This window comes from Myxocyprinus asiaticus, chromosome 2, assembly GCF_019703515.2.
Source record: "Myxocyprinus asiaticus isolate MX2 ecotype Aquarium Trade chromosome 2, UBuf_Myxa_2, whole genome shotgun sequence".
NCBI lineage: Eukaryota > Metazoa > Chordata > Actinopteri > Cypriniformes > Catostomidae > Myxocyprinus > Myxocyprinus asiaticus.
In genome coordinates this window covers 25,838,438-25,859,347 of record NC_059345.1, presented here as the reverse complement: position 1 = coordinate 25,859,347, position 20,910 = coordinate 25,838,438, and the positions used below count along the sequence as shown (strand labels likewise).

The 20,910-nt window shown below is 40.9% G+C and overlaps 1 protein-coding gene across 5 annotated transcripts in view; it reads left to right on the top strand.

The window, feature by feature from the left end:
* Positions 1-20,910, top strand: part of LOC127454525 (dysferlin-like) — a 130,970-nt gene that overhangs the window by 68,266 nt on the left and 41,794 nt on the right. For all 5 annotated transcript variants that reach the window (XM_051721844.1, XM_051721837.1, XM_051721842.1 and 2 more), the window contains 3 exons: positions 284-445; positions 3,148-3,313; positions 4,184-4,257. In XM_051721844.1, coding sequence (XP_051577804.1) covers positions 284-445; positions 3,148-3,313; positions 4,184-4,257 — 402 coding nt within the window. The remainder of the gene's footprint in view (positions 1-283; positions 446-3,147; positions 3,314-4,183; positions 4,258-20,910) is intronic.

Sequence of the window (20,910 nt, the reverse complement as noted above, 5' to 3'; positions counted from 1 at the left end):
CCTCATGTTGTTTGAAAACCATATTACTTTCTTTTCACTGTGGAAAACAAAAGGAGGCAGAATGTGAGCCATCATTTTTCTGTACAATGAAAGTGAATGATGACTGAGACTATCATTCTACCTAATGTTTTTTTAATGTTCTATGGTGAAAAGAAAGTCATACGGGTTTGGATAACATGTAATTTAATAAGTAAATTAAGATTTTTTTTATTTTTTGGTGAACTATCCCTTTTAGGGCATTATACCTGATACGACGTGCTATAACTAACCTTTGACCCCTTAGATACTTGCATGGGGTTTGCGTAATCTGAAGAGTTTCCAGCTGGCCAGTGTGACATCTCCTAGTCTCCAGGTGGAATGTGGGGGACGTGCCATTCAGTCGTGTGTCATCCGAAATGCTAAGAAGAACCCTAACTTTGATGTCAACACTCTCTTCATTGATGTGGTAAGCTCCAGATCCAGAGTTTCTGCTATATACAGCAGGTAAGATTATGCTTTAAAGCAGTAAGATTAGACTTGCATCTGAATCTATTAGACTTACAGATTCATCAAAGATGAGTGCAAAAATACCACAGCTACTGTAACCATCAAAAGTTCACTGCAAATATTGCAACAATTGAACTTTATCTGAACCCTTGTCAGAAATGTCTTATTGTAGATTCTTTATGTAGAAAATCCAGTTAAGAGATCAGATTATCTGTTAGTGTACTGCTAACCATTGGTGACAGAGTTATATACAATGTGGTCACACTGTCCTTCACATGGTGGGTGTTTTAGCAGTGATGACTGGCACAATAACAATGTTCCCCGGCAATGAGCTTTAGTTCTTAATTCTCAAAATTAAGATAGTCTGGATTTCGTTCAAATACTCATCAAAGACTGGGAGGCAATGCATGGAAAGAATGCTTCCTGACTGGGAAAGTTATTTGCACTGTCAGTCGTGGTCAGCCCTTTGCCATACTGTGACATGTTTGCGTCAGTTCAGGGTGCTAAATGCTTTAACAGGGAGAGGTTCCAAAGGTTCTTTGGAATAACATCTGAAATGGAGAAATAAACAAATCATTATGTTAAAGCCCAAAGTATAATTTGATCAGATACAAAATGCTAGGTGTCTGTGTACAGGATGTGTGATGCAAATTTCGTCATCAGCAGAGTGCTCGAGTGCTGAACGCGTGCGGCCCGATTTTTCTAACCACACATACTATGAACATGCAGTATGCATATGCGCCTGGAATTATTTGCACTAATTAGTGGGTCCACAATGTGGCAACATTCACATTTGAGCCGTTGCTGTTACGAAGATGCACTAGAAGAAGATGTAATTGCCACTAAACATTAGGGCTGCGTTCCACTTCACTTTAAACATCCACTCGCTAACTTCCCTAAGCACTTCCCTGGGTGGAATCCTCGCCGCCATTTTGGAGGTTCCTCTTTGTTAAGTGGGCGAGTGACGTTTCTACAGACAAACCCTCAACTGCTCGATTTTGATGAGGGATTGAGCCTACTCATATAAAAGCTTCAAGCAGCTTCATCTCCCAAAATACAACTCGATTGTGACATCACTGCAGATCGTGCTTCACCTACCCTCACCCCACACAAGTCTAGGTATAATAAAAGGGAAAGCTGTAAGGGAAGTTAGGTCAATGGAATAGTTTAGAAGAGTTATATTGAGATTTAATCGCATAATATGCCTACTAGTAGCTGACTACTTAAGCTGACTGTTTGTTACAGTCATAGCCTGTATTTATTGTAATGTTACCATTTTCATTTGTGTAAATTTAGCAGTTTTTGTTGATTTATATTGCAGTAGAATTATTACACTGCAATAATCAGGTTAAGCATTTATCATTTGTTATAACAACCTTTAGAGGCAAGAGGTCAAGTCAACAATAACTCTTTCAAACAATTAATTCTAATAAAAAAGTATTTTTTTCTTTACAGAAAAAAAAAAAAAAAACGGTCGCAGTTTATTTTACAGTACATCTACTTTCAGTATACTTACAGCGTACTTACCCAAGAAAGTACTGAGTAGTATTAGGTAACTACATGTACTTAAGATGGGTTAAGGTTAGGGTTAGGTTCAGGGTTAGTACCTAGTAATTTCTATAGTTGTCGTAATTATATAGTACGTAAATGTAGAACAGTACTCTAAAATAAAGTGCTACCAAAAAGCCTCTGGAATTACAAATAAACTTTATCCATAGCGGGTGAAGTGATCAAGGGTTTAGTCCGTTCCATTCCAACACATTGCATGGGTTCCACCAGTAGTGGGCACTCACGCAATGTAAGCAATGACGTATATCCGAGTCCATGAGATGGAGTGAAGTTGGCAGTGGAAGGTAATAAATTGTTTAACTGGAACGCAGCCAACCTGATCTCATGAAAATTTGTACATAATTTACGAGTTGGCTGTTTTGTATGGTCTTGCACGATGTTGTTTGCATAAACTCATACGACTTCATCACGTGCAAATTCCCGGATATCTAATGTGGAAGTAAGCACGAGTTCCACGCACGAGGCATTAAGGACATACTTATTAATATTATGCTCCTACCCAAACCCCTTATCAAAAATGAACCAATCAGTAGAGTGTGTAAACATGATAGGAAGCTGTTGTGTGACAGAAGCAAGTAATTGTCGCGTATTAGATGGAAACTATGTCCAATGATGTCATTGGCTGTAGTGAATGCCGTAGGAATTCAAACGAGTGCAGTCGCATAGTATCAATTGAATTAGCCAAATTTAGAAAAGTCATACGAATCCTGACGATTTCACCATGAGAGTGTGTTGAACGCAGCCAAGGAGACAACAACAGTGGACGTGCATGTCAATAGCACATGTGTGAGGAGGTCAGCAGATAACTGCATTTGTGTAACTTAAATCTGAAGGAATATAAAGACATCTTTATGGGTCTAAACTCATGAAGAGAAAAGTCCAGTATCTCATAGCAGTTGTAGCATGTATGCGCCAACCGCCTGTGTATGTGTGCACAGTCAAATGGAGTATACTTTAGAAAGGCTAGCGTTTGACTGTTACTGAAGTATACTTTTGACTTAAGAGTTCAAACTAACAAGAAAGGTTTTGTCTGGAGCCTTGTATTATTTTATGTTCATATTTGTGCTTTTCACAATCTTTTCTGGACTTAAGCGGCTGCCCAAGGAGGAGTTATACATGCCCCCGTTGGTGATCAAGGTCATAGACAACCGACAGTTTGGTAGGAAGCCAGTGGTGGGCCAGTGCACAGTGCGCTCACTGAATGAGTTCCGCTGCCAGCCTGAGAGCCTGGAGAGAGACCCTACAGAAGAGGAATCTGGTAAGACGTCCTGGCCTGCATGAGGATTGCAGAGGAAATAAGCAACCTGGTCTAAGGACAAGTTGTAATGATAGTGCGAGATGGTGAAATCATAAGAAATCATACAGTATGAGTTTGCTCATTCAGAAACGGACAACTTTTACTCCCATTGAGAAAAATAAACTAACCAATGAACAATGTTACAGTATTAAACATTTTCCTCAGTTTATCCCCTAACTCAAACCTAAACCTAACCATAAAGACTAACCCCTTTCCCAAACCCTAAACCTATACCATGATTTTAATTGGAAAATCAGTGTTGTGTACCACGGAAAGAAAGAAATCATCAGGGTTTGGAACAAGATGGAGGAAGCGTATTACAGGTTAATGACATACAGTACATCAGTAATTTGTACGGCATAAGTAAATATGGAATGAGTAATTTGTTCTCAAATATTTCCTTACTTCAATAAAGTGTTGAATAGGAGCCAAGCGAAACTTTTATGCCGATTTTAAATTCTGTTTGTTGATCGGTTGGTCTCTATGGAAATAAATGTTGTACCTTTTCGTACAAGCCAAGTCTTACGATATCTTACAATTTTGCCATCTTGTCTGTCATTAGACTATGTTGGAAATAAGGAAGGAATACAACTTGTACCATATTGCTCCCAACTGCACATTATATTATTTATGAAATATGACGAAAACAAACATGACAAATAAATTAAAGCTGTGACTTCTGATGTTGTGTCATCTCTTCCTAGGTAGATAGATTGTTGCGAGCTGTTTTAGAGAATCTTTGACGTGGATAATGGACCAAAATTACAGATCTCTTGTTAAAGCTTCCTAAGAACAATGACAGTGGTTTATGGCATATTTTTGTGTCAACAGAGGCAGTTGCTTACACACCTAGAGATGAAGTTCTGATTGATATCGATGACAAGGAGCCTCTTATTCCTGGACAGGTAAGCTCAGTGTCTTTACTTGCAATTTAGGATATACAAATTCAAATTTCATGAATATATGCATGGCCTAGAAATATTTAGTTCTTCTTTAGACCTATGGCTGATATTTAAAAGGCTAAAAAGTTGATATGTATTTTTGTATTCAGATATTTTCAAATGCCCCCTGAGGAATGGCTTTTACGCTATGGCTACATTCTGGTTTTCGGTCTGTTATCATGTTTGGTTTCTAGTTGGTGGCTCTTGGATCACATAGCTTGGTTTTCTTCATGTTTCTTTCAGACCCCTGTTAGAAAATTAGGTATGCTGCCATAGCACGGCTAAGCACTTCTGAGCATACACACAACTTTACCAGGTCTTCAAGGAGCAGTTTTCTCCATGATTTTATTGATGGAATTAAAGTATCATTCTAGTTGTAACCCATGAGTGTTGCCTTATTGCCTAATTAATTGTGGTTTATGCTGAAAAACAAATCCATTACTTAAATGTACTGATAGGCTGCAATCTCTTTAGAAGACATAAGATAGGCCAAACTGAGATTTTGAACGATGCCTTGTAATGTTGCTATGATATCAGTCAACTCACTGCATAATATGGGGTTGGGGTGTGATGAAATCATGAATTCTATACCATGATGAGAAACTGTTTGGCACTCGTACCTATACTGAAGGCCTTCTCCATCTTGAGATAATGACGTGCTTCTCTCTCTGAGAAAGAGCCCAGCTTTAATGATGCCTCCTTGAGCTGTCATCAATTCCCTCTCATAACTACGACCTAAAAATACACCCATGAAATAAATAAAAACAACATTACAAAAATAATCAAGAGGGATTAAGAGAATTGGAAAATTGTTTCCATATCTCTGCTTTAACCTTTCAGCCTCTATGTGTTCAGTCGCTGGAAGAAAAACGAGAGCAGAATATCGAATTCGGGGCCGAATGGCCCACTTGGTTTCCTTGGCAATGTATTGTACTCACAAAGCGGGTTTATTTTGGTTTTTGACCTTCCAGTCCAGCTGGCAGTGCTTCCATATGGAAGTGAGACATTCTGTCATTTGCTGAGTGGAAAGAGGAATACTTCACGCTTGCCCTTTTGAGCTCAGTTTTATAAGCCCACACCCAGCTCTAGATAAAGACTTTTAATGGGGCTCTTTTCTTGTGCATTTGCCACAATTTCCATTGGTCTAATATTAGAACTTAAAGAGAAGATTACATTTGTTCTTACTACAAAGTCCTGCAATTCATACATTTGTAACTGAATGGTACACCTTAAATTTCACATAACACAAATGGATTCCAGTGTCACAACAAATAAAAAATCCCAGAAGCCTCTTGCCTGACTTCAGTCCAGGTCCTCAAGACAATTCAATCACCATCATTGAACACACCACTTGTGGTCTGACTGAAATCAGTTGAATGCTCAGGAATTAACCACATGTTTGACTCTTGACAATGTATTGCTAAATACACAATAAATACCCCCTCCAGTCCTGTTGCTGATTTCAGATGTCTTGTGACCACTGCACTATGGGTTTTATTAAAAATGTGCATATGCATGTGGACTGCCATCAAATGGCTCATTCAGGGTAGCATAAATAAGAGATGGACCACAACCACAGTCAGCCATGGTAAAATCCCCAATGACCCTCATCTCAGTCTGTCAGAAATGTCTAAATGAAAATAGGGAGTGAAAGAATTGTGGGTATGTGGACTGTTCTTTTTGAGAGTTGCTGTATTGTTATGAGTAATGTTTGCATGCTCATCACATTTTGTTTTTGCTTGAGGATGTAATTGTTTTTCTGTCACTGGTTCGACCCCTGGTGAGGCCGCAACATATACTGGATCACAGCAATAATTATCTTTTTAAACTTTAAAAAAAAATTACAACACAGTTGGAGTGCATGCTTAAGCTATGAGCAAACCACAAACAAATAAACACAAATTAACTCCCAATAAAAAAATAAAAAAATAAAAAAATGAAATGAAATGAATAAAATACTACAAATTACCCTACCGCACTCTCTACCTAAAACCACAGGAAATGTACAGTGTGTGTGTGTGTGTGTGTGTGTGTGTGTATGTGTGTGTATATATATATATATATATATATATATATATATATATATATATATATATATATATATATATATATATATATATACATACAACAGTGTTATCAATGGAAGTCCCAGGAAGTGCAGCTTCTGAGAGTCTCAAACATCCTATTTATGTACTCAAAAATTCAATATATCTATTTCAAGTGGCTCAAAGCCTTTCCCTTATGGTTATGATTGGGTTACTGAAAGACTCAGTGACAGTCTTTTGAATTCTTGCAGGACTAAGAGCAAAAGCCTAAATTTGGTGCAAATATTCGTGGCAAACGGCATTTTCAATAGAAACAATTCTCTGAGTTTCTCAGACAACTAAAACAATGCCTAGAAGTTTTCCAGAGGGGTCCAACAGTGTGGCATCTGAGGAACCCCAAATGGTGCCTCGAGAATCATTACATTTTTACTGTGATTATTTAAGAAATTACATTACTGGACATAACAGTCTCAAATCTAGAACAGGAATTTGATTTTCATGAATGGCAGCTCGTCTACATTTTAATGTTTTTATACAACGTAGCATTCATTTATTTGCACTGATTGCTCCAGGGTAGTTTCGACATACACTCACTGAGCGCTTTATTAGGAACACTATGGTCCATGCAGCTACTGTTTGGAACCTTGTTACTTTAAAGTTCTGAGACTTATTCTGTAAGATATAGAAAGGTGATATTCAATACCTTTTTTCACCAAAGTACATGATAGCTTTTTACGGTTTAAAATATATCACAAAAACATAGCAAAAAACAAAATGTGGCTAAGCCTGCATGTCTAAACTTGGATAAAAAGGATCTTCTTTGTGGTCCATCACATTATATGAGACATTTGTTTTTCCTGGAAATGATTGTAATAACCATGTATTGTATGATTGCCATTAAGACTGGGCAATATGACAGCATATATTGTGTGACAGTAGACATTTCCGAACAGGTAGAGATTTTGCTATACTATTTATACCACAGTAGATATTTTTGCATTGCTAATAGTGGGCAAGACTACTTAAAGGAGACCCATTATGCCCCTTTTTACAAAATGTTATATAAGTCTCAGGTGTCCCCAGAATGTGTCTGTGAAGTTTCAGCTCAAAATACCCCACGGATCATTTATTATACCATGTTGTAAATGCCTCTTTTTGGGTGGAATCAAAAACACGCTGTTTTCGTGTGTCTCTTTAAATGCAAATGAGCTGCTGCTCCCCGCCCCTTTCTGTAAGAGGGCTGTGCCTTTACAGCTCATGCTATAGCAACAACAAATCAGAACCAATATGACTGACACCGTAAATACCTGAGTTCAGCCATATATGTATGAGCAACCGTAAACGACGCAAAACATAGTATTTTGAGTTCGTGATAGTGTTTCTTATGTAGAAAATCACTTCCTGCCCTCATCTGCATTTCACACCACAGCAACGCAGTAACGTGACGTCATGTGCAAACAAGCTATAAAAACATAGCTCTGGTCTCCGTGAATTCAATCAGAGACAATGATAACTTTAGCTGCATTAGCCGTGGAATCAGCTAACAAGCACATTCGGAAAGGCGATTTGCAAACATTCACAAAATATAAAGTGCGATACTTACAAAAATATATAAAGGATATAAAGTTGGAACACGAACAGTTGGTAATGATCCATGATTCAGAGTCAAATTTTTTGAAAATCCTGCTTTATATTGACCCTCATTCACAAAGCAGTCCGGTGTAAAATGATTTGCACAAACATACACAAATTTTGGTATGTTTTGGGGCACATTTTCTTCAAAAAACAAAACTTGTCCACTGCGTCTTCAGTGGCTCTGATGCCGGGAGTACATGAAGACTCTTATGTTCACTTTTACAGCCAACAACAGAACACTTGTGACGCTTACGAAGTTGAGACATTATTCTTCTCACTGTAGCTGCTCCAGCGCGGAAAAAAACGGCGGACTGTGTGTCGATCACTCAGGGGAGGATCTATGATAATAGGGTGGAGTCCGTCACCAGTCGGGGGCGTGGCTTGGGATACGAAAACCAGTCATTTTGAGACACTGTTTTTGATTAATAGAAATATAAGAAAGAGGAGTGGGTGGACTTTTAACATTGTAGGGTGGTTGTGTTCACACACTGCCGACTCACATTTATGTTCAAACACCATGTAAAAGTGAATTTTGCATAATAGGTCCCCTTTAAAGTTAGTTACACTAAGCATGGAGTAATGCAGAACTGCAGAGCGGGACGTGTCCCAAACAAGTCTAGAGGGAGAACTTATTTAAAGGTGTAACGCAGAAATTGAGTTTAACTGTTTACTGTTAAAACTTGCTACATTAATACAGAATTCATATTGTATGGTCAATATTGGTGTGCGTATATTGGTTATTTACAACAGCTTCGAACATGGCTCATCCAATCAGATTTTATAGTCAAACTATATATTTCGAAATCTTAGTTTTACTGTTTTAAGTCTTTTATTGGTAACTTAAAATTATATAACTCATATTTTACATAATGTGAAGCTGTTTTGTACTCTATTTAAATAAGTAATTAACTGGATTATCCCAACATTAAGATGTGGTTATTATTAAAATATAAACAATTTCTGTATATACTGTATACTGCTTATGTAAATTAAAATGTATTATTAAGGTATAACATTTTGGTCAGAAGCACCCACCACAGTCTCAGACACAAATGCGAGTGCAGAGGGCATAAAACACTCAGCATATATAACAAAATTATATCTTTACCTCTAATGCCTTATGTTCTGTGTTTTGGTGGTATACAAAGCATTACAGAAAGTTGGTCTAAACTCCCTTGTGCATAAAATGAAACTCGAGCCCTATCATCTCCCCAAAGACTCCACTCAGGCTTGGCCCAAAACCCAATACTATTCCCTTGTGTTCCCTTAAAAAACGCATACTGGTTAGGAGGATCAGGTTTGTCACTGGGAGCAGATTGTTGATGAAGCCAAACTCAACATCATAGGGGAAAATAACTGTGGCTTTGTGGATTTGCTACGGTCTTGAGCAGGTTAAATGATATACTCTAGAAACAGGGCACTGAAAGCAAGTACCCATGTAGAGCAGCATTGAAGAGGTTTTTGAGGTTTGACTTTAGGGAGAGCTACTGAAATTTTTTGATTTCGATCTTAAGTCTTGGTGGCTTAGCCCAAAGGCCTTTAGACAGGGATATACTGTAGAGTCAGGGTTGTGATGTGTAGAGAAGCAACCAGTCCCACTAATGTGTGTGCTTCAAAATGCTTGGTAATACAACTCCTCTAGTTGGAGGACAACAGCAAACAAATGGGCCTGGTCCTGATTAGCTGTTCTACTGAGTAGCTGCGTGGAGTCCTCACTCTTTTTGTATTTACTATGCCCTGGCACTATACAGCAGAAGGCGCTGCAAGGGTTCAGTCCTCTCTCTAATGTGGTAAGTCATCGTCTTGGGCAACTGCATCCCCCCACTCCTGGCTGCTCACCACCGGCGCCACAATAACTGTCACCCCCTACCCCCACACCACCCCTGATAGGGGTCGGCTGTGGGGGAATGAAAGCACTCGATGACAGGCCTTAGCGACCAGGTCCCTGTTTATGAGCTGCTAGTCTGATGCCTTGTCAAAGACAGAAGAGCCCAGTTTTCATGACGCTCTTATAAGACCATAACTATTCTCTTTTATTGAGAGGATAGATCGTCCTTGTGTCCCTGCAAAAGACAGTGTAAATGGTGGACGACGTTGTGCACTTATTAGAAAAGTTAGCTGGTTTATTTCCAGATGGCCTTATGTTTATCACTGCACCCAACATTCTTGATTGTATTTAGATTGCGGTGTAAAAGAGTAAGCTTGAGTTCACATAATTTCACAAGGATGTGTTTGCCGCATGGGAAGACGCAGCTCTGGCAGAGGGAAAACTGCTATTTGTAACACCAACCTACCATAGCATTGTAATCACCCACACCATGTGCATCAGAATCCATGGAAACATGACTGTTGTTCAGCTAGAATGTTCCAGTAAAAATAATAAGCTATCTTCCAGGCTCATCAGGGTGTACAGCGATTTTACCCAAAGCAGCTCTTTAGTCATTGTTCACATGCAACATACCACTGAAATACTTTTATATTTGTGCAGTTACATGTTTCTTACATTAGTAACACTTTATAGTAAGGCTCTATTCATTAACATTAATAAATGCATTAGGTATCATGAACTAACAGTGAACAACCATTTTTACAGCATTTAGTAATGATAATTTATCAAAATTTATATATATATTCTGTTTATATTGCTGTCACAGTTTTGTCCTTAGAAAAATCGAGAGTTCATTGCAAATTTGCCACAAACTGATCATTTTCACATGCAAATGAGCTTTGCGGCAAACTTGCAGTAAATTCTCAATTATTGCCAAAGGTTTGCTGCAGGTTCACCACTATTGGCGAAGAGCTGGAAACTTCTGGAAAACATTTGCGGTGAATCACAAGCTCATTTGCATTTGTAAATAATCAGTGGCAAATTTGCGGCTAGTCTGACAGAACTTTTGTAGGGTACTGTTAAAAAACATTAACTAATATTGTTAGATTTTGTTAGATTTAATAAATATTCAATGTTATTTACAGTTTTTTGTTTTGTTTTTTGCTTTATTCTCTTTGCTTATACACTTACTGAGAACTTTATTAGGAACACTATGGTCCTAATAAAGTGCCTGACATGGTCTTTTGCTTTTGTTGCCCATCCGCCTCAAGGTTCGACATGTTGTGCATTCTGAGATGCTATCCTGCTCTCTACAGTTGTACAGAGTGGTTATTTGAGTTACCGTAGCCTTTCTGTCAGCTCGAACCAGTCTGGTTCATTACATTGTGCATTACATTTACATTTACATTTATTTATTTGGCAGATGCTTTTATCCAAAGCGACTTACAAAAGAGGAAAACATAAGCGAATCATCTTAAGGAGACAGTGGTACGAAAAGTGCTATATTACAAAGTTTCACTAGCATCAGAATAGCATTTAAAACAGATTAAAGTGCAACAATTTTTTTTTTTAGTGACTGGTTAAGTGCTCATGGAAAAGATGTGTTTTTAGCCCTTTTTTGAAGACAGAAAGTGAGTCTGCTTCACGGATGGAGTTGGGAAGGTCATTCCACCAACGTGGTATGATGAAGCCGAAAGTCCGGGAAAGTGTTTTGGTGCCTCTTTGTGTTGGTACAACAAGGCGATGTTCCTTAGCCGACCGCAGGCTTCTAGTGGGCGTGTAGCTCTGCAGAAATTATTTTAGGTATGCTGGAACAGACCCAGTGACTGTTTTGTATGCCAGCATCAGAGCCTTGAACTTGATACGTGCATCAACCGGCAGCCAGTGAAGAGACATAAGGAGTGGTGTAACATGCGCTCTGTTTGGTTGATTAAAGACCAGACGTGCTGCTGCATTTTCAGAGGTCTAATTGCGCATGCAGGGAGGCCTGCAATGAGAGCGTTACAGTAGTCCAGTCTAGTTATGACAAGTGACTGAACAAGAAGTTGTGTGGCATGTTCAGAGAGGAAGGGTCTTATCTTCCTGATATTGTAGAGTGTAAATCTACATGATCTTGTGGTCTTTGAGATGTGGTCTGTGAAATTTAGTTTGTTATCAATGGTTACCCCTAGATTTCTGATAGTTTTGGAAGGCGTTACTGTAGTTGCACCCAGTTGCACGGTGATGTTGTGTTCAACAGCAGGGCTGGCTGGAAAGACAAGGAGTTCAGTCTTGGCTGGGTTAAGTTGCAGGTGGTGTTCCTTCATCCAGGCCGAGATGTCTGCCAGGCAGGCAGAGATTCGAGCAGTCACTGTGGTGTCGTTGGTCTGGAAAGACAAGTAGAGTTGCATATTTGATGTTGTGTGTATATAGAGAAGAGAAGTGGCCCAAACACTGAACCCTGAGGTACCCCAGTAAATAGCTGATGTGGCTTGGACACCTCAACTCTCCAGGCTACCTTGAAGGACCTACCTGAGATATAGGAATTAAACCAGTCAAGCACAGTTCCTGTGATACCCAGTGAAGAGAGGGTGGAGAGTAAGATCTGATGGTTGACTGTGTCGAAGGCTGCAGAAAGGTCCAGCAGAATCAGGACGGATGATCTGGATTTAGCTTTCGCCTGTCTCAGCGAAGCCTGATTGTTTGTCATCCAGCAGCTTGTTCTGTGAGAGATAGGCAGAGATTTGATTGAAAACTGCCCTTTCAAGTGTTTTTGCCATGAATGGGATGAGAGAGACTGGTCTGTAGTATTCTATTTGTGTGGGGTTAAGTGCGGGTTTCTTCAGCAGGGGGGTTACTCGAGCCTGCTTAAATGTAGTGGGAAAAATGCCTGTAAGTAGAGATGTGTTAATTATGTGAGTGAGTGGAGGTAAGATGGATGGAGAGATGGCCTGGAGAAGGTGAGAAGGATGGCGGTGGGGTGGTTGGAGAGGAGGAGTTTAGAGACCTCGGTGTCAGTCAGAGGAGAGAACATAGAGACGGAGGAGTTGCATATAGGAGATGGGTGTTTGACAGGGTGAGGTGCTGAGAATGTATTGCTGATGGTTGTAACCTTATTAATAAAAAATGTGGTGAAGACATCTGCTATCAGTGATGTGTCAGGTGGTGGAGGATGAAGGCAGAGAAGTGTGTTGAAAGTTCTAAACAAGCTGCGAGTGTCTGTGGTGCTTTTGATCTTGTTCTGGTAGTAGGAAGTTTTTGCAGATTTAACATTATCTGAAAAAGTTGCAAGCAGAGACTGATACTTACCTAGATCTGCTGGATCTTTAGATTTCCGCCATCTCCTCTCAGCTGCCCTGAGGTCAGTCCGATGTTCACAAAGGACGTCAGAGAGCCAGGGGCTGGGTGGTGTAGTACGTGCTGGCCTTGAGGAGAGAGGACAGATGTTGTCTAGACAGGTTGTTAAAGTAGAGCTTAGTGTGTGTGTGTGGCTGTGTTTACATCAAGGGTGGAAAATAGATTTTGTGTGGGAAGAGAGGTAGAAAAGGCGAGAGGGTGGAAGAGAACGGAGGTTACGGCGAAAGGAAACCAAAGGTGGAGTCTGTTTTAATGTAGATGGGAGAGTCATGTTGAATTGAACAAAGTAGTGATCAGAGACATGTAAAGGAGAAACAAGAATATTTGAGTTGGTACAGTTACGTGTAAAAATTAGGTCCAGCTGGTTGCCCGATCTGTGAGTTGCTGTGGTGCTTAGTCTTTCCAAGTCAAATGAGGCCAGAAGAGCATTCAGTTCAGTGGCCTGGGGCTTGTCTTGGTGTATGTTGAAATCACCAAGAACCACAAGTGGCTTACCATCCTCCGGGAAGGAGGACAGCAGGATATCCATCTCCTCGAGAAAGTTTGCCAGTTGACCTGGCAAAAATCCATGAAATGTGCATGAAAATCCCAGGAGATCAGCAGTTACAGAAATACTTAAACCAGCATGTCTGGCACCAACAATTATGCCACGGTCAAAATCACTGAGATCACGTTTTTCTGCATTCTGATGGTTGAAGTGAACATTAAGTGAAGCTCCTGACCCGGATCTGCATGATTTTATGCATTGCATTGCTGCCACACGATTGGCTGATTAGACAATTGCATAATAAGTAGGTGTACAGGTGTTCCTAAAAAGTGCTCAGTGAGTGTGTCATTAACACAACCCTTACAAAAATCAAAAATTGATGCAAATTTGCCACAAATTCACCACTCATTATTTTCACATGCAAATGAGCTTTGCGGTAAACTCTTCATTAACTATGTTTCCATCCAAGGATTTTTTGCGAAAAAAGTTTTAGCGCATCAAAATAAAGCTGATGGAAATGCAAATTATCGCTAAAATTTCACAAGTGTTGACATAATATTTTTATTCCGTTTAACTCTAGTGCATAAACTCTATGTCGATACTTTCAAATGTTGCGAAAAACTGGTTTAGAAACACTTTTTGTCGAGAAAATTGGCATTAACGCAAAAATGTAGTCACATGACATGAATTTACCCCAATCGTTAGCCTGTGTTAATCACGACAACAAGGTATACATCCTTGAAAGCCAATTTATTGTACATGATTATGGATTGAACTTAACGGCATATAGATCCGATGCTGCAAACATGACACTTCCAGGAATGCCAACACAAATATCTCGTATCATGCACATCGACAAGTGCACGGAGAACAAATGAATGGCCACTCTTTGTGATTAATTTAATTGTGGTAGCCATCCGTTTATTTATTAAAGTTGCTTTTCCACACCATTCAAAATAATAGAAGGCAGTCACAGAATTAGCCTACAATACAAAAAACATATCATTTCTGTGCACAAAGATGTTTTAAATTAAAAATAAATACACAATACTAGGAGAAAAGCCTCAGTGTGCTTTTTTGGAACAATAATATAGCCCAATTCTATTAAATTATTGTTTAGTTTACTTTTGAAAAAATGCCGGCAAAATTCCCTGTATTCAATTAAATAAATTACCAAACAAAAAAAGCATTAAATTAAAAAGATTAATTACCAAATGAAAAAAATAATATTTTTAGACCTATATATGCCTTTTCTTTACACAAACTTAAATTAGCTTTACCCTGTTCTGTAGACAAAAAAAGTCAGCTGAATTACATTATCAGAATCTTCTGCACTTCTCAAGACTATAAACTATTGGAACTATTTGACCAATGCTGAGTTCACTTTCAGAAAACGAGCTTTTGAAAATTTTAAAACATTTAAATCTAACCCTCTTTACCTCGGCTCGCATTTGCTGAGCTTTTTCAGAAAATGTAAATTGCATTATGACACTAAAATAAATTTTTGATGACAATCAAGTTCAGTTGGTCATTAAAAGTTGCTGGACAAATATGCGGGACATAATGCTGTTGTGATGGTGATGCTTTAGATTAGATGATTGTTCAAAATAGCCTATTGAATATCAGGAATGTATCATATGTAAACCCTGATATTACACCGCATCAATTTTTTAAAATAGCTGTGCACACAGCATATACACATCGATGGATGGTCCTTATACTAAGACCGAAAGTTTCCCCCACTACTTGGTGCAGGTTGCCAGCTTGAACAGTGCCATGACGATTCGCTTTCGGGTTGGAACCGGTGGCAACCTGTGATAGGCACAACATCAGGACCAATATTACAGTCCTATCAGAAGGGCAACAGCTCCCTTTTGATTGCAGTTCCTCCTCTCCTGATTGCTTTATTTGTGAAATTAAAATGACAGTAAGCTGTTTAATTTCAATGAATTGTCTCAGTACTCTCCCCATTTTACCAAAACTTCGGAGGAAAACATTAGGGACATCTGGGAGGCGAATTAGCGATAAACACACATTTCTGTATGGAAATGGTTTAGGGCAGATTTCTTTTGTGATAAACCAAAACTTATGTGACAGTGTTTTTTTTTAGGTATGACGTCATCACACACAACATTTTTATCGATAAAAGGCCATTTGAATGGAAACAGGCAGAAGACTCGATAACAAAATAGCGCGAAAAATTGGATGGAAACTAGGCTGCTGTCGCCAAAGGTTCACCATTACCAGTGAAGAGCTGCAAACTTCTGGAACACATTTGCGGTGAATCACAAGCGCATTTGCATGTGAAAATAATGAGTGGGAAATTTGCGGCAAGTTTGCGGCAAGTTTTCAAAACTCAAAATTTTTTGGAAGGGAAGTATTGTGACCCCAGACCTTAACAAACTACACAAAATTGTGGCTTTTATTCTCCATGTAACATCAGAGTTGTTGTTGAGTTTTGCATGAAATACAGTATTATGTTATTGAGTAAAGAGTTTGTTGACAAGGATTTAATGAATTTTGCACTTGAATTTTATTGCTCTTAGTGTTTTAGTTATTGCATTACATTCCATAAAGCATGAGGTCACACACACACACAAACACACACACACACACACACACACACAAAAAACATCTTTAAAGTTAAACTTAGATTATACTTTTACTTTAGATTATCATTGCTCCTTGGAGAGCTCTCTCCATAGTTTAATTATTTGTTTCCATTGTTTAATCCACAAGATGAATATTCATCAGTGTTGTTTTATGGGTGGCGTGGTACTTTATTGGCAAGCAGTTCCCATAGAAAACAATGGTTTGATTTAGCATCGGGAGGCTCAACACTGCAGAATCCATATGTGTGTTGTGTCTGCAGCTAATTAGCTTTAGCATTGGTGTTGCAGCATGAACTCGTCCTACTCTTCCTTCCTTCTCTTCATCTGCTAGAACTATTATTGGAGAAAACCCACTTTTGAATCCTGTCCAGGAAAAACAACAATCTTGGGGTGTCATTCTTCATCGGGGAATCACATTTCATGGTCTCGACCTTGGTAATGTTTTATCTATCAGCTAGAAACACACTGCTGTCTGAGTTCGCAAACCGCAGGTTTTGTAAGGATGCCATCTGTACCTTATTGAAGCTCTCTGTTGTATCTTAGTCTAGGAGTTCCAGACTTGGTGACCCAATCCACTGCCTGCTCCATGAAATATGCTGTCATCTTACTTCATCCATATATCCTGCTGATCTATTATGTTGCTCTGTTTTCAAGTCATTCTACATTATGCTATTAAAAATCTCATCATCACAGTGGCCAGGGCTGCACTGTTGTCTGGTAGAGTGTTGCATGACATATGTAGAATAGTTAAACTGTTTTAATTAGATTTGCCTAGATAGGGATACAAGATTATTTAGCCCACTTACAACCTCAAAAATGTACAATTTAAAACTAAAATACTGTTTTGTTTTAGACATTGAATCCTGACAAATTTGAAATTGATTCAAGTTGTGCAAATTGTGATCTTATGCTCCTTTGACCATACCACTTGTGCATATGTTTTTGAAAATGTTTGTTCTTCACTCCAACTTTCCATCCAAATGAGAGTAAACCACAGTTTATAGCTTTGAGATAAACCCTTTAAACATCATATTATAATGCCAACAGTGGTTTATTCTCACTGGATCACGGGTATTTACTAATGTTAACCACCTAACCATAATGCTTCTGGTTTATAACAGGCAGATGGCTCCAGCTCTGCCATTATTAACATCTCGCCCAATCTGTCCAGCCTCCATGTACGTATGTATGACCTCATCACCCCTTTCCTCATTTCTTCCCTTATCTCTGCAACATTCATTTCATTCTGACTATAGCTCATTGACTGATAATGTCAGGCTTTGAAGCCAGGTGTTCATTCCCCATTAAAAGTGAGAATATAATGTTAGATATTTTTTTTATCCGTCTCCATTTATGTATGTCTGCGACCCATGGCATGTCATCTTGTTTTTAGTCAGAATGGCAAATTCAACAAGTACTCATACAGCATGCCCTTGGTGTATGAAAATGCATGGGCAAGTTATATCACTTTGTTATTGTGATTGCATTGTCATTGTAATTGCTTTTATAAGTAATTGCATTTACACTCACTTAGCACTTCATTAAGAACACTATGGGCCTTATAAATTGCCCGACATGGTCTTCTGCTGTTGTAGCCTATCCGCCTCAAGGTTTGACGTGTTGTGCATTCTGCTCTCTACAATTGTACAGCATGGTTATCTGAGTTACTGTAGCCTTTCTGTCAGCTCGAACCAGTCTGGCCATTCTCCGTTAACCTGTCTCATCAACAAGGCATTTCCGTTCGCAGAACTGCCGCTCACTGGATGTTTTTAGTTTTTGGCACCATTCTGAGTAAACATTAGAGACTGTTGTGCATGAAAATCCCAGGAGATCAGCAGTTACAGAAATACACAAACCAGCCCGCCTGGCACCAAAAATCATGCTATGGTCGAAATCACTGAGATCACATTTTTTCCTCATTCTGATGGTTGATGTGAACATTAACTGAAGCTCCTGACCCGTATCTGCATGATTTTATGCATTGCACTGCTGCCACATGTTTGGCTGATTTGATAATCACATGAATATGTAGGTGTACAGGTGTTCCTAATAAAGTGCTCAGTGAGTATACATGTAATATGAATACTGTAATCATTTAAAGTATTACCAAATTATCTTTGCACAAGCCTGATTAAATTTTAAGATTGCCTTTAATTGGACAACTGGCTTTTGGAGTGCTTAGACAAGATTTCTCAAAGTGATTGAGGTGCATCATAAGATTTTCAGTAATGAGAAGTTCATTTTCAGGTATGTTATGAGAAGTTCCCTATCTGTCACTCACTCGACGTTGTGTTGATGTAGTGACACTAGGGGTCACTCTTGGGAGCCCGAAACACCTCTGGTCTTTGAAAAAAGGCCAATGAAAATTGGCGAGTGGTATTTGCATACCACTCCCCCGAACATACGGGTATAAAAGGAGCTGGTATGCAACCACTCATTCAGATTTTCTCTTCGGAGCCGAATGGTTGATGTTCACTGAGCTGAATTCTCACGGCTGTTCATTCACCTCTGCTGGATCTGGTGCACTGCAGAGAACACCCCTGGGTGCTTCGGCAGAAATAAAAGAGTATATTCTGAAAAAAAAAAAAAAAGAGTATATTTCTCTAAATGAGCGGCACACACGGAACGTCTTTTTAAAGATGCCTTTCCGTTTGTGTGTTATTCCTGGTTGCGGTCGTTGTCTCTCGCCTTCTGATGGTCATGATCGCTGCCTTTCGTGTCTGGGTGCTACCCACGCGGAGACAGCGTTCGTGGATGGGTCATGTACTCATTGTGAGAACATGACCATGGCAATGTTGCGGTCTCGGCTTGCCTTCGTAAGAAAGCAAGCCACCCCAGCGGCTCCCCGCCTCGGTCCTTCTACCTACGGGTATGAGGCCAGCGCGGCTAGCACTGGGGCAATTTGGGGACCTCAATGGGACCACCTCCGCCAGGTATCCCCCCATGGACCTCCCATTCCCCAGCACGCTCGTCTGCCCCGATCGGGCTCACGGCGAGTTCGACCTCTTGTTCGGAGCCCGCAAAGGTGATGAGCTCTCGAGCGCAGCATCGGAGAGCGGGCTCATCCAGTCGGACGGGGAAGCCTCAGCTGGTCTCCCCCCCTCGGGTACGGTCACCCAGTCACAGGCTGACGCGGAGATGACGGACATGCTTTCCCGGGCAGCTGCGAGCGCCGGGCTAAAGTGGAACCCTCCGCTCTCCCCTGAACCCTCGTGACTCGATGATTGGCTCCTGGACTCGCGGCACCGCTCACAGCCACGCCCCGCCCTAGTTACTTTCTTCCCGGAAGTGCACGAGGAGCTGACAAGGTCATGGGAGGCACCTTTTACTGCCTGGTCCCAATCTTTCAGCTCCCCCACCCTCACTACCCTCGTTGGTGGGGTGGCCAAGGTGTATTCGGCGATTCCCCCGGTGGATAAGGTGCTTGCAGACCACTCCATCCCCCGGTGGAAGGCCGGGAGGAGAATCTTTTGTTACCATTTAATTTCGCCGCATGCCCAAGTGGCTGCGGTACCCAAGAGTTCAGCAAAAGAGCAGTTTCCTTGTTCCCTGGGTCACATACCCGGTGCGCATGGCCGTCATCACGACCACAGTCCACCATTCCATTTTGGCAGGTTTGGTGCTCCAGCAGCTGTCTCCCAGCCCCTGCGTCCCCAGCTGTGGCACAAATCCACCCCTGATGTGACGGTCACCACGGGTCACAAGGACAAGCCTCTTCCTCCCCTGTCCCAGGCTGTTCCGGGGGTGGTCACAAGGAGCCAGGTAAGTGCTTCGATGTCCCTGAACTCAGCACGGCCACGGCACAACGTGGCACCTCAGGCTCCGCCCCGCCGCAAGGTCCCACCCGCCGGTACGTCCGACGAGATTGTCCCCTTGGTCCCCCAAACCGTCACAATGGCTGGTCCGGACCATCCGACTCAGCTACGCGATTCAGTTTGCCAGGCGTCCGCCCAGGTTCAGTGGTGTCCACTTCACCTCGGTGAAGGGCAAGAACGCCACTACCTTGCGCGGAAATCGCTACCCTCCTACGGAAGGGTGCAATAGAGCCTGTCCCTCTGGCCGAGATGAAGAAGGGGTTTTATAGCCCCTACTTCATTGTACCGAAGAAAGGCGGTGGGTTGCGGCCAATCTTGGACCTGTGAGTACTTGGTACTCCAATCTTGGACCGGCTTTACACAGAATCCTGTTCAAGATGCTGATGCAAAAACACATTGTAGGGAGCGTTTGGCATCAAGATTGGTTCACGGCGGTAGACCTGAATGACGCGTGCTTCTACGTCTTGATTCTATCTTGACACGGACTGCGGTTTGCATTCAAGGGTCGGGCGTATTAGTACAAGGTCCTCCCTTTCGGCCTGTCCTTGTCCGTGTCTTCACGAAGGACGCAGAGGCAGCCCTTGCCCCGTTAAGGGAATTGGGCATTCGCATCCTCAACTATCACGACGACTGGCTAATCCTAGCTCACTCTCGGTATGTGTTGTGTGTGCACAGGGACCTGGTGCTCTCGCACCTCAGCCGACTAGGGCTTAGGGTCAACTGGGAAAAGAGCAAGCTCCTCCCGGTTCAGAGCATCTCTTTTCTCGGCTTGGAGTTGGACTCAGTCTCGATGATGGCATGCCTCAGGAACGAGCATGCACAGTCAGTGCTGACCTGTTTGAAGGTGTTCAGGCAGAAG